General features: G+C 33.0%; 1 protein-coding gene across 1 annotated transcript in view; it reads right to left on the bottom strand.

Moving 5' to 3' along the window:
• Window positions 1-8,807: 8,807 nt before the first annotated feature.
• The window catches only part of LOC120631885, a 262,285-nt gene continuing 258,245 nt past the window's right edge, over window positions 8,808-12,847 (bottom strand). Inside the window, exons 7-8 of the mRNA XM_039901547.1 lie at window positions 10,461-10,626; window positions 8,808-10,124 (exon numbers count right to left, since the gene is read on the bottom strand). Coding sequence (XP_039757481.1) covers window positions 9,489-10,124; window positions 10,461-10,626 — 802 coding nt within the window. The 3' untranslated portion in view covers window positions 8,808-9,488. The remainder of the gene's footprint in view (window positions 10,125-10,460; window positions 10,627-12,847) is intronic.

Below are 12,847 nucleotides of genomic sequence, written 5' to 3' on the forward strand. Positions count from 1 at the left end.
TCTATGAGATATGACGCCTGTGCCCAGCTGTGGGACGTTAGTAGCCTGCAGATGATGATGATGATTTATATGATAATTAGTTATGATTCTTTTTTCGCTTTTTAACTTTGACGGCCGAGTGGCGCAGTGGGCAGCGACCCTGCTTTCTGAATCCAAGGCCGTGGGTTCGATTCCCACAACTGGAGAGTGTTTGTGTGATGAACATGAATGTTTTTCAGTGTCTGGGTGTTCATCTGTATATTATAAGTATTTATGTGTTTTATATTCATAAAAAAATATTCATCAGCTATCTCAGTACCCAAAACACAAGCTACGCTTACTTTGGGGCTAGATGGCGATGTGTGTATTGTCGTAGTATATATAAAAAAAAAAAAATGGTTTTTCATTATACGTGTTTCACAAATTTTAAAACTTTCAACCCCAAAGGCATCAAATAGGGGATGAAATCATATTATATCATATATATAGTCATCATAAGCTAGTTACGTATATAGTAAGTCGATTCAGATTTGATATCCCTTTTCTGACTAGCCTTGTAATAAAATTGTCATCGTAAGATCATGGAATACACTGTAATCACAGATTGACTTGTAAAGCCTGGCTTGTATCCGCGCACAAAGAGCAGTCAACCGCAACTTATCAAAAGGATATTGATCCTTTGATTCCGCCGCCTCTGCCATCGTCAGCAGACGCCTATCGGCGTTTAGCAGTAGTTGTTATTGAGAACAAGCCTATAGTTTCTATTGACGCCCTTTGTTCTTTGCGATAATGAATATATGTACGCTGGTATACTTAGTTATTTCGTTTTAGTTAATTGTGTTATACTAGATACATATAATATAATAAACTGAAACGAAACAACTATACCAGTATTAGAACAGTAGTGAGACAGCGATAACGAAAAGATGCAAATAAACGTACCATAAAATATCACTTTATTAATTTACCTTATAAACTATGACAATATGAATATATTCTTCTCAGAGAACGATTCAACCCGCCAAGCAGAAAAACACAAGTCTTCCGCCAAAACTCACAGCCGTCCAGGTAGGATCCAAGCAACTTGATTGGTAACCGCCGTTATGCGTCTACCGGCGTTGAGAATGACAACCGATCGTCACGTTCAAAAATAAGTTTAAATAAAAAAGACAAACAAGTGGAAATTACACCGCTAATTAAATTAAAATCCTAACACCAGCGTACATATATTTATTTAACATTTATAGCTTTGATGGACTGGCGCTTAGAATGTGGGGAATTTAATAAAGGAATCACGTGTTTGAAATTTTGAATCTACAAAAATGAGTCGTAATAGTCTATGCTTGTTATTAAAAATGCCTATCCCGGTTGTCTGCAACGTCATGACAGCTTTTTGCACAGCTATTTTAGTAGGTATAGGTACGTTTACATCATTTATATTCGTACCTCTTTCTTAGCCCCCGACGACGAGGTGCCACAAGAATCATGTGTGTGTGTGTGTGTGTGTGTGTGCGCGCGCGCGTGTTTTTATGTGTGTGTGTGTGCGTGTGTGTGTGTGTGTGCGTGTGTGTGTTCTTAGCTACAACAACTCCCACAATATGAGTATCTAATGAAAGGGATTGATTAGTAGAATAATATACCTACACAATATTGTTAGTTGGGTGTTTTTAAATTTATACCTATACTCATCACGATGGGCAGATGGGGCGGTGAATGCAGTAGATCGAATTAGTAGCAAATTTTGTTTTTTTCCAAATCCCGTGGGAACTGTTAAATGTCCTGAAGTAAAAACCTATGCTACTCTCCGTCTTTTCAACCAACTCTATGCCAAAAATCGGTTTGATTGGTTACTTAGCTAGAGCGTAAAGGAATGTCAGACAAAAAGACAGATTTTCAAATTTGTAACATTGTATTTATATGAAATGTGAGCATATAACCATCCCTCGCTACAATCTCCTTATAAAATTAACTCCGTACGACTCAATCAATCAAGCCCAGAAGCTTAGCTCCGTGATTATCACCGCGACATCTTTTATTTCGCTGTCAGTCCAATAAATAATAACCTCGTTTAGTTGGGGTGATGCGACACTCGTGTGTGTGTGTGTGTGTCTGTTGTTAAAATGTATTCATTTGCGCAAGCCCGTCTAAACACATAAATTAACACTGCCTTAGGCGGCTTATTAATATTTGCTGTGTTATGCGATTTAGAGTTACTGGATGTGGCCATTTTTTAAAGCTATTTAAAGTCGTCAATTAGTATATAATGATGTTAAAATATTCGGTTGGAGCTTAATCTTGAAACGTAATAAACATTTCTAAAAATAGAGCGATACTTTTCCACGTCAATCATTATAAAAAGGATAGCACTCCTATTAGACCTGTTAAATAAGTTAAGTTTATTGGATTACAGCCATATTCTTATGAAACTAACAATGACTTCTTGTTGCGTGATAGCTCTGTATTGTGGTAGACAGGTGGAACAAGACTATGAAGTTCTTGAGCATTTTTATCTAAAAAAATATCCTACTTATAACGTACTTCTTCAATAGTTATTTACGTGCGCCGCTATCTACAAGTTACGTACAACACATATCGATATAGAAAGACCTACACACGTTTGTTTGTAGTTACAATAAACGTTACTTTATAACTTTATTTATTTATCAACATTAAAGTATGTGTATATTTTATGAATAACAGACATTAAACATGTTAAGCATTTAAGTAAGACGAATAACATTTGCCCCATCTAGAGAACGTACTTGTGCAATTGTAATGGAAATGCGACGCTATATATATCCAAGTTGCGGTCTAGTGCGGAGAAAGACCCGTATGTATAACTTTTTTTGTAGTTTTAATAAACCTTGCTTTATAATTTCTTCATAACTTTTGTAGATGTTTTATGACATTCAACATGTTAAGTATACTAAATATATTCGTCCTTTCTAGAGAGCGCACGTATGCAAGCATGATAGATATAATTGCAACGCTATAAAAACCTAATTTCCAGTCCAGTGCAGTCCGGTCCAGTGCTGAGAAAGATCCGTATAAGTTCGTTGAGGACCACACCTTTGTTTGTAGTTTTAATAAACCTTGCTTAGTTATTTCTGCATAATTAACTGCATTACTGCATTTACGAGTATAAAATATACATTTTGTGTATATTTTATACTCGTAAATGTAAGATATTCCAAATGTTTAGATTATTAAATACTGTCTTCGCATCTAGAAAGTGTACGTCTGCAATCGCGATATAAGTGCGACGCTATCTAAAGCCGACTTGCGGTCCAGTGCGGAGAAAGAGCCGTTTATGTGTGTTTGTAGTTTCAATAAACTTTGCTTTATATTTTCTGCATAACAATTTATGCATATTTCATGTGTGATGGTTAATTTGTAGGTACTTTATATCGCTTACTTTATATTGTACGACTGTCTGCACGCTGACTTTCAATATTCACTTAAGCAACCTGTTATTTAATATCTACATGAATGACTTTCCTCATTTTATTAAACATCCTATTTTTGTGTTTGCTGATGATTGTGACGTAATTCTTAAAGACGGTAAAACTGATCTTAATATGAATATAAGTGATACTTTGACGACTATTGCAGAATGGGTAACAGAAAATAGATTGACATTAAATTATACTAAAACTAAAATCATGACATTTGTAAATAAAAATAAGCGACGGCCATTAATAAAAGCTCAACATGGAAACGAAAGGCATCGCTGCTACTACTTCATTTAGTTTTATAGGGATTCAAATCGACCAAGATCTCAATTGGAAGGCACATATTGAGCATGCCTGCATTAGGTTGCAAAAATTATCATATGCCCTCTACATGCTTTCTTAAACAGTAAAAAGAGAAACACTACTATTTGCCTACAATGCTTACGTTGGCTCAATTCTAAGATATGGTGTAATTTTTTGGGGCAACTCTGTAGAGCGAGAGCACGTGTTCAAAGCCCAAAAAAAGTGTGTTAGACCAATATGTGGCTTTAAACAAACTGACAGCTGTAGACCGTATTTTAAGGAACTAAAGGTCCTTACATTACCTTCATTATACATTTATGAATCATTGCTTTTCGTAAAGAAGAATATGCATTTATATAATAAACATTGTAATAGAGAGCGCCAAAAACACAAGCTTCTTATGCCTCCATCGAAAACAGTTAAATATAGCAAAAGCTCATATGTTATGTTACATAAGCTATACAATAAACTACCGTTCGATCTCATTAAAACAAATAATTTTAATATATTTAAAAATAAATTGAAAGAGCTTGTTCTGAATCAATGTTATTATGATTTAAATGAATATTTAGGTTAATTCAAAAAAATATATAACATTAAGAAGAGTAATCAACTTGACTAAACATTTTGGTATTGGCTGACATTTGAGGACATGCTTTAATAACTTATATCTTTAAACGAGCAATTCTTGTATATATATAATTGAAATCTCGGAATCGGCTCCAACGATTTTCATGAAATTTAGTATACAGGAGGTTTCGGGGGCGATTAATCGATCTAGCAAGGATTCATTTTTAGAAAATGTCATTTTATTCGTGTATTCCGGTAATAACTGATTTGGTCAGCTAGTTATGGTATTAAATCTAGTCATAACTTCGAAACCAAATTGTATTTAAAATTGTAATTGCGTTATCTTCGTTATTGTTAGTTTTAAAATAATGTTAATGATTTTTGCACGCCAATCTTGGCTGAATATGAAGATCATGATTACGCATAACATCTATGTCTTTTGTACCATGTTCAAGCTAAATTTAATAAATAAATAAATAACCTTTTATTATCATCAGCCTATAATGTATCCCACTTCTGATCTCTCTCATACAACAGAGGAATATTAAACTTGAACCATGCTTGTCTGATGCTTGAATAATTTAAGAACCCATCAATAATTCTTAGAAGCTCAAGTAAAATACTAGGGAAAACTCAATCTACCTGAAATGTGAATAAATATAAAATATGTCTGAATTTATCTCCTTTGTATTTTTCTACCAGATCTAGATAGTAACCTCTTAGGCAATTTTCTAGAAAACCTGAAATTTTGGCTTTATTGTGCGTAGAACAATAGGGGCTAGATTCAAATCCAATTTATTGCGTAATTATTTGGAAGCTACCTGCGGAATGAGAAAGAACCGTAACATTGTTTTATGGATAATGACTTTCATATCAACAATATTCGTATTATTTAAGTCTAGGTTCAATGTTTGTGAGAAATATATTATATGATCATTGACGGCAGCCTACAAAACATCGAGAGCGAGCCATCATGGTACGCTTCCTTTCTCAACGAGCCAATTTCAGCCATCTTATAAACCAAAACTTCGCTCACTGGTCTTAGGTATTTACTAAAGAACGTGTCGCCTCCAACAGCATTCTTCCAAAATGCCCATCGCCACTTTAACTTGCTTATCCTATGTTGCTTTTCCGATATTTTGGATATTACAGTTTACTTGAATATTACTTAAAATTGCACTATCCCGTTTCCATAATCATTTTCTTCTTTCATTAAGGGTTGTGTGGAGGAGATAGCTTAAAGCGGTAAGACCGCCTTTGCACATTTTTATTTATCTTGTATTTTTGTTTTCAATATATATAATCTTTATCCCTTAATTGTGTGCAATAAAGAATGTATCTATCTATTTATCTACTTAAAATTTCATCAAAACGAGTCCAAAGGAACCCGAAATAAATTTCAACCTGGATTCTATTAGCAAACATCCGAAATAATTGGTTAATTAGATCTGGACTAGGATAATGAACTATCTTGCCAGTTAAAATATCTCTGCCCTATAGAAACTCATTTCCCATAAAATAATGTTACAGTTCTCTCTCATTCCGCAGTTAATTTCCAAATAATTACGCAATAAATTGGATTTGAATCCCACCCCTATTGTTCTACGCACAATAAAGATAAAATGTAAGACTCCCTAGAAAATTGCTTAAGAGATCTACTATCTAGATCTGGTAGGAAAATACACCGGGGAATAAATTCAGACAGATTTTCTATTTGTAGCTTGATTACTTTTATATTTCAATGGTTTATGACTTGTACTTACGGAAATTTAAATTGAAACTAAGCCTCAAGTTTACAATGAAGAATTTGAGAATAATAATAAAGGGGTTAGTATTTTTAACTACGGGGGGGGGGGGGGGGGGGTAGGTTTGATTCCGAGGTCGTATCAAAATTAAGGTATTGTATTTTTATGTAATAAATACTGGCGGCATATTGGCGTTATACTATCTCATATTTTATAAGACTCGTTAAGTTGTTGGTCCCACTTTTTATCTTCATGATGATAATCCTTAAAACCCAACATTTTTGAGTGATACAACATAGAGGCATGCTTTATCTTATAAGCATTTAAAAAACATACCTACAGCTTTAGGGATCATTTACCTTAATGGGTGTCCCACAAGGGGTTAATTATTGTTCCCTTTCTAGAAACAATGTAAAATATTGATGTCGGAAAAAAGCAACTGCTGAGTTTCTTACTGACTTCTCTAAGTCAGAGGTAGAGCGACTACAAACAGGCAGATATGACTTATTATCAGAATTGCTTATAAAGTAGGCCAACTTAAAATAAATGATTCTTTTTTCATATCATTTGCTCTTATGCTAATGCTTCGAAGGGCAAAACCTTAACATTAACTGTGATACAAATCATTTGAAAGGTCTATTGACTATTTCAAAAGTGACACTGCCTACTAAAATCTGGTAAAGATAAAAAATAAAATGCAATTTCTTAGAAATGTATTTATTTTTCATTTTATTGTGCTTCTCATATTTTTAAATCGAGCGACATTCGCCCCAAAACTTTATTTTAATAGTGATGCTTTGAAACTATACAATGCAAAACAAAATAAATATTGCTTAAATAATAATAATAATATTGTTTATTCAAAACGAGAGAACAACAACAACATAAATTTTGTATGTATAGGTTTATTTTAGATTTTGATCATCCTCTTAACGAAATACAGCCAGGGTTCAGACGGTCAATAATAAAGTTTGAATCTAATTAATTAATTAAATAAAAATAAATAAATACACTAAACACACACACACATCGCCATCTAGCCCCAAAGTAAGCGTAGCTTGTGTTATGGGTACTAAGATGACTGATCAATATTTTAATGAATAATATACATAAATACTTATAATACACCCAGACAGTGAAAAACATTCATGTTCATCACACAAACATTTTTCCAGTTGTGGGAATCGAATCACGGCCTTGGACCCAGAAAGCAGGGTCGCTGCCTATTGCGCTAATCGGCCGTCAAATTAATTGACTATTTTATGATATTTATCATTAAATAATTAATATTGTTGTAATACGAGATATTAACATAATAAATATCATGGACCCTGAGTTGGACCATGCTCAGAATATTTTATGGAAAAATGTTTGTTTCAGTACAGTAAAAATAATTACTGGCAGTACCAAAAATATCTAATTTTTTAAGACCATCTTAAAATTCACTTATTTATTTTATTCATATAGACGATTAGCGTTCGTAACTGTGTGTTATCCCATTTAAATGACAATAATAAAATTACTGACAACGCTATTAATAATGCAATATTGGTAAAGCTGCTTCATAGACCATTTTTCAATAAAAAGAATGTCATTAAAACACTGACATAAAATGAGTTCTATTTTGTTACTGCAATTATATATTATTCAAAAAAAAAATAATGTTATGAATAAAAAAAAATCAATAACTTTGCAATCGCGTTATTTGAATTTTTGATAGGATCAGAAATATTGCGACTATTATGGACCACCTGAACACTGCAATGATTACAATTTCATTGTTTAATTGTAAGATTTCAACTCTCATCATGCTAACTATAAATAAATTTTACATTGTTTCAAATATAGGTACTGTATTTGTATTGTAAGTCATATAGTTTTTTCTCATATGGTTATTGAAATACTAAATGAAAACCATAATTCAAATAAAAAATAGGTAGGTATCCTTTCCTATATTTCGAAACTTTTTACTAACTATGTCCTCACTTTTTTGTTATTAGCTGAATTTCTATCTCAGAGGCTATAGTGCCCTTAGTTTAAGTTTTCAAGTTAACAAACTTGTAGATTTGACAAATCTATATCAAATAGGCTTTGATTTGATCTACAGAACTAGCACTACGATAAGATCTAAAACGTTATTGAAGCTCTATAATTACCATACAGTTCTTGCAAAGATTGTTATACTTTCTATAGCTATTAAACAGCTTCAATAAAATTCACACTCTTCGCGGTAGTAGTTGGTATAACATTAGAATTGTATGACGTGAAATACATTTATGGCGTAAATTTTCCTATTTTTGAAGTAAAGAACTCTTGACTATAAATGAAATGTCAGTACAAAACTAAGATCAAAAGGGTTGAGATTTTATTATTTATTTTTATTTTAAATTCATTGTTTCAAACAGTTAATGAGTTTCAAGAAAATCCGTTGTTATAAAATTAATTCATGCATAAGCTTTTAACGAACGTCCTACGTGTAGTTATTTTCGTAAAGTTTTTCAGGCCAATTTTTCTTTAGAAGGATAAACTTATTCCCTGAAATAGGCCTTTTTTTCTTAATGATAAAAATCTTTCAGTTTGGTATTGTATAAAATAAAATTATATAGATTAATGCAAATGGTGTTAACTTTAGGTTATATTGAAATAAATAGATATAATACGAGTATTTATTACTAAGAATGTTTTTTAAAAAATATGAAAAGTTTATTTAAAATGGAGGAACTATACTGTAGGTTGAGTTCTCGTTGAATTAGTAAAATTACATAAGGAATTTTGAATTTGTAGCACCAGTAAAATTATGAATTTTTTATCAAACAAATTAAGCATATACAAGGAAGTTTTGTCCTGATCATCATAAAATATAATGTAATGCAGATCAATTCAATGTGATATGATGATAAAATTCAAGTCACTATAACTAACTTAACTACAGTATTTTTACAATATCTACAAATTTAGTAAATTTCATGATTTACAATTTATCTTTTTACATTAAATGAAACAAATGCGTATTATAATTTGATACATAATTGCGATAATTTTAGGACTAGCTCGATATAACTTACTAGGACAAAATGACTACTTTATGGTCACATGACATTTGTACAAAATCACCTATGTTCAATTAATTATTCAAAATATTAAATCATTACCAAGGAAGCTAAATAAACATAAAACGTTTTTTCTAATCGGAAAGACTCCAGCTAATTAGAATTTCTTTTGTACAGACTCGTAGAAATATACTACTAGGTATACCTAAGCTCCATAATAATTCACAAACACTATTACCGAAAAAGGCAAAAGGCCATACTGAATATCAGCGAAAGTAGGCCGTTAAGAAGTAAACCTAGTAAATGCTTGGAATTACAATTAAAAATCACTTTATCACTCAACAAGGGCCCACAGTGGCGTGCTCACCAAGTCCAAGAAATCCTCCCGTTCATGATAAGGGTATTTCTGCTGATAAGCGATGCCGAGAGGATGCTCTTGTGCCACACGTCCCACATGTATTATTACTGTAACCTGAATCGGAACCAAACGAAGAATCTCCGCTTGGAGGCTTGGGAGACGCCCTTGGAGCTCTCCAACAGTTAATTCCTGGTAGTTCACCTCCAGGCCATGCCCCACCTGCACCTATAGGCATCGGTCCAGGAGGCCTGGCGCCAACTGTTCCAACCTGAGGATACAATCGTAATAACGCATCCAAGAGTACTCCTTCGTGGAATTCCGAAGGATCTGGAGGATGTATGTGTCGTGGCATTCTATGTTGAGCTCGTCTTCGTTCAAGAGACTTTGGTCGTCTATCAAGACGATGTTGTCTTGGCCGATGGGGCAATGATTGTGGTGCCGGAGGCCTCGAACATGTTCGACATGGCACCGCTTCGCCAACAAGACTTAGCTCGTCCTCAGCGAAGTGATCGTCGCTGTGAATTGAGTCATCGGATCTGTGTGGTAACTCTTCGTATAGAGGAGCACCGCAAGTGTCTCCTCCACATGGGTTACCTCCTCTCCAGGAGCCACTTGTGTCGCATACGAAGACCCGTCCTTGGCAGTTTGGCCGTTTCGTCTCGACCATCTGAAAAAGATAATGGAATTTAATTAATAAAATTGGTTGTATGTTTATAGTAACACTGTTTTCTGTTGGGCCCTATGGGCACCTATGGGCCTACTTGAATAAAGATATTTTTCACTTTGACTTTGACTTTGTTACTTTAGGATTTGGATTTTTGTGGATTGTTGTTTAAGTAAAGATATGAGGATAGATAGTTCGAATAGCAAAAATTCAATTTCATAGAAGATTTCGTTCTAAAACTGCAACTACTCGATTCAAATACAGAGGAAGCTTCCAATGGAAGTCGTGTTTATTTTAAAAGTGATTTCATAGAAGTTTAAATTGTATTAGAAGTCTTACCTCAAGTTGTGGTTCAATTTCAGGTCGATGAGGTAATGGTGGTCGTCGCGGCATATCCTGCAGATCTTCGTACAGTGGAGCGGGGGGTGGTGCTCGCCTCTGCGACCCTGTGCTCTGGTTCGCTGATGATTTGGATGGCAGGAGATGCGTCACTTTTCGTTTGTGCCTGGAGACAAAATAAACAATTAAAGTATTTTCCTGGAATATGGTTTAATTTTTTGATTATTATTTCTCTTTCTTATTCTTATCCTGATATTTGGGGTCAGCTTACTATCATACTTTTTTTCAATTTGAAAACAGACTTGTTGTTTTGATTATGTCAATTAATTAGGATCTTGCCTGAGGCTAACCCTTCTCTTGGTGGTAATAACCACCACCAAATGGCTATCTTCTTGCAAATGGAAAGTTATTTGTAGATTTAAGGAAAGACAAAATACTTGTAAGTAAAGTATAATAAGGGCAAATTGTTTTTTTTAATAAAACCAAACACGTTACAATATAAATAAATAAACAAAACTAGTCAATTAGGGGGTAAGATTGAATCAACTTTAAAACGTAATTTAAATCTTTGGACTAAAGTTAATCCACCAGAGCTTTGTTGCAGTTAGGACCAACTCTATCTAAAAAGTATTTTAAACAGGCTAGCTCTTTTGAACCGTTACTCAGTAAATATTATTTTCAGTTTTGTAGCGTTTTATAACTTCTCGTAGTACGAGAAGCTTTAGACGAGCAGGATCTTTTTTCTAGATAAATAATAGTAGTGCGTATATCAATTTTTGAAAAATCTCATCGTTCTATGGAAACATCGCTGATTTGGTGAACTTTTTCAGAGAAGTAAACCCAATTTTGCAGTAAGTACAAAAACCGATTCAAATTCAGTTCATCATTCACATACTCAAAAAGATAATCCCCGAGTGCAAAACTATTACAAGGAAAAAATTTAATTGGGATAGCAGAGAAAAGTAAACGGAAGCGAAAAATCTTAGGAACTATTTATTTGATTGTCTGTTATCGCACTCAAATAAAAAAAGCCATTATTTGATTTAAAGCCACTTGTTTCCGTTGCGTGAGTAAGTATCTAGATATCTCCATTAATATTTGTCCGAGTACAGTAGTGTATCTCAGATCTAACGCATTTTGCGGCACAAGTTGCCATGATGTTTAACTGTACTTAGAATTCGTTGGACGTAGTATGGACATACTAATTGGCGTAATTTGTCTCTTTATCTGATCATGGCACCTTAGAAACATGTGTGATATATGTTTTAAATAAGGGAATTTATTGTTTATTGTGTTTTAATCAGATAGCCATAACAATAAATTTAATTAATTATGATGCAAACCTCTCTGATAAGTATTAAATATACTAAATTATTTATTTGTACGTGCTGTCTATGGAGTGGGGTACACGTATTAAAAATTGCCTATAAAGAAGACATTATAATGTATTCCAAGGAATCGTTAAGTTATCATCTCTATGGGGTATTGATCAAAAATTATCTGCAGTTTATGGACCCACAATTTTAAGAACATAGTTCAGAAGTTCACATAGACAAAGAAACTAGTCTTGAATGCCTTAGTACACGAAAATAGATAGATTGAAAAATGGTGGTCGTAATATTGGTTCATGTTGTTAAATTTCTAACTTCTCTTTAAAATTGTTTGCATCCAAAGTATTACCAATGAAACACTTAATTATACAATTTTGTAAAATGTTAACAACTATTCGATACATTAAAACGTGGCGGTACTTTTGCTATGATAAATGAGTAGATCAAAATATTAACGAATGTAATTATTAATTAAATTAATTATTTAGCATCATTTAATATGAATGAAACGTTTCAGCTAAATGAAAATATTATTTAGGGTGTATTTGCAATTACAACAAATTAAAAGCTGATTTATAATTTATTTAGCAAATAAACCTTTATTACTCAGTGTAAATATTTAATGGTAAAGCCGTGGGCATAGTGGTTTAAAAAGCGTATTGTTTTAGCTTTAATTCCGGAGCATTGCGTTTAGCAAGTTAAATTTTAACGAGAAAATATTACTCATTGGTCTTTACATGTTTTTTTAAATTTATTTATTACTTTAATATTATAAGGGTGTGCAGAAATAATGAAACATTTTTTCCCTCCTGTTCAAGTAGTTTTATTTTTAAATATATTTTGTGGGTATGTATCATTTATGTCTAGTTTTATAAATAAGTAATGTGAATTATATCAGTCATAATTTTGTGGTCTATATTCTTCGTATTAGTGATGAGATATGCCCAGCTGTGGGAAGTGCAATATGCATGTAAACTATCAATTTTTTTTACTTCGTTTACGGTATTTGTTATCGTATAAATATTCAGCTTATCCTTAAAAGTCTCAACCCAAACC

Source organism: Pararge aegeria, chromosome 19, assembly GCF_905163445.1.
Source record: "Pararge aegeria chromosome 19, ilParAegt1.1, whole genome shotgun sequence".
NCBI classification, from domain to species: Eukaryota; Metazoa; Arthropoda; class Insecta; order Lepidoptera; family Nymphalidae; genus Pararge; species Pararge aegeria.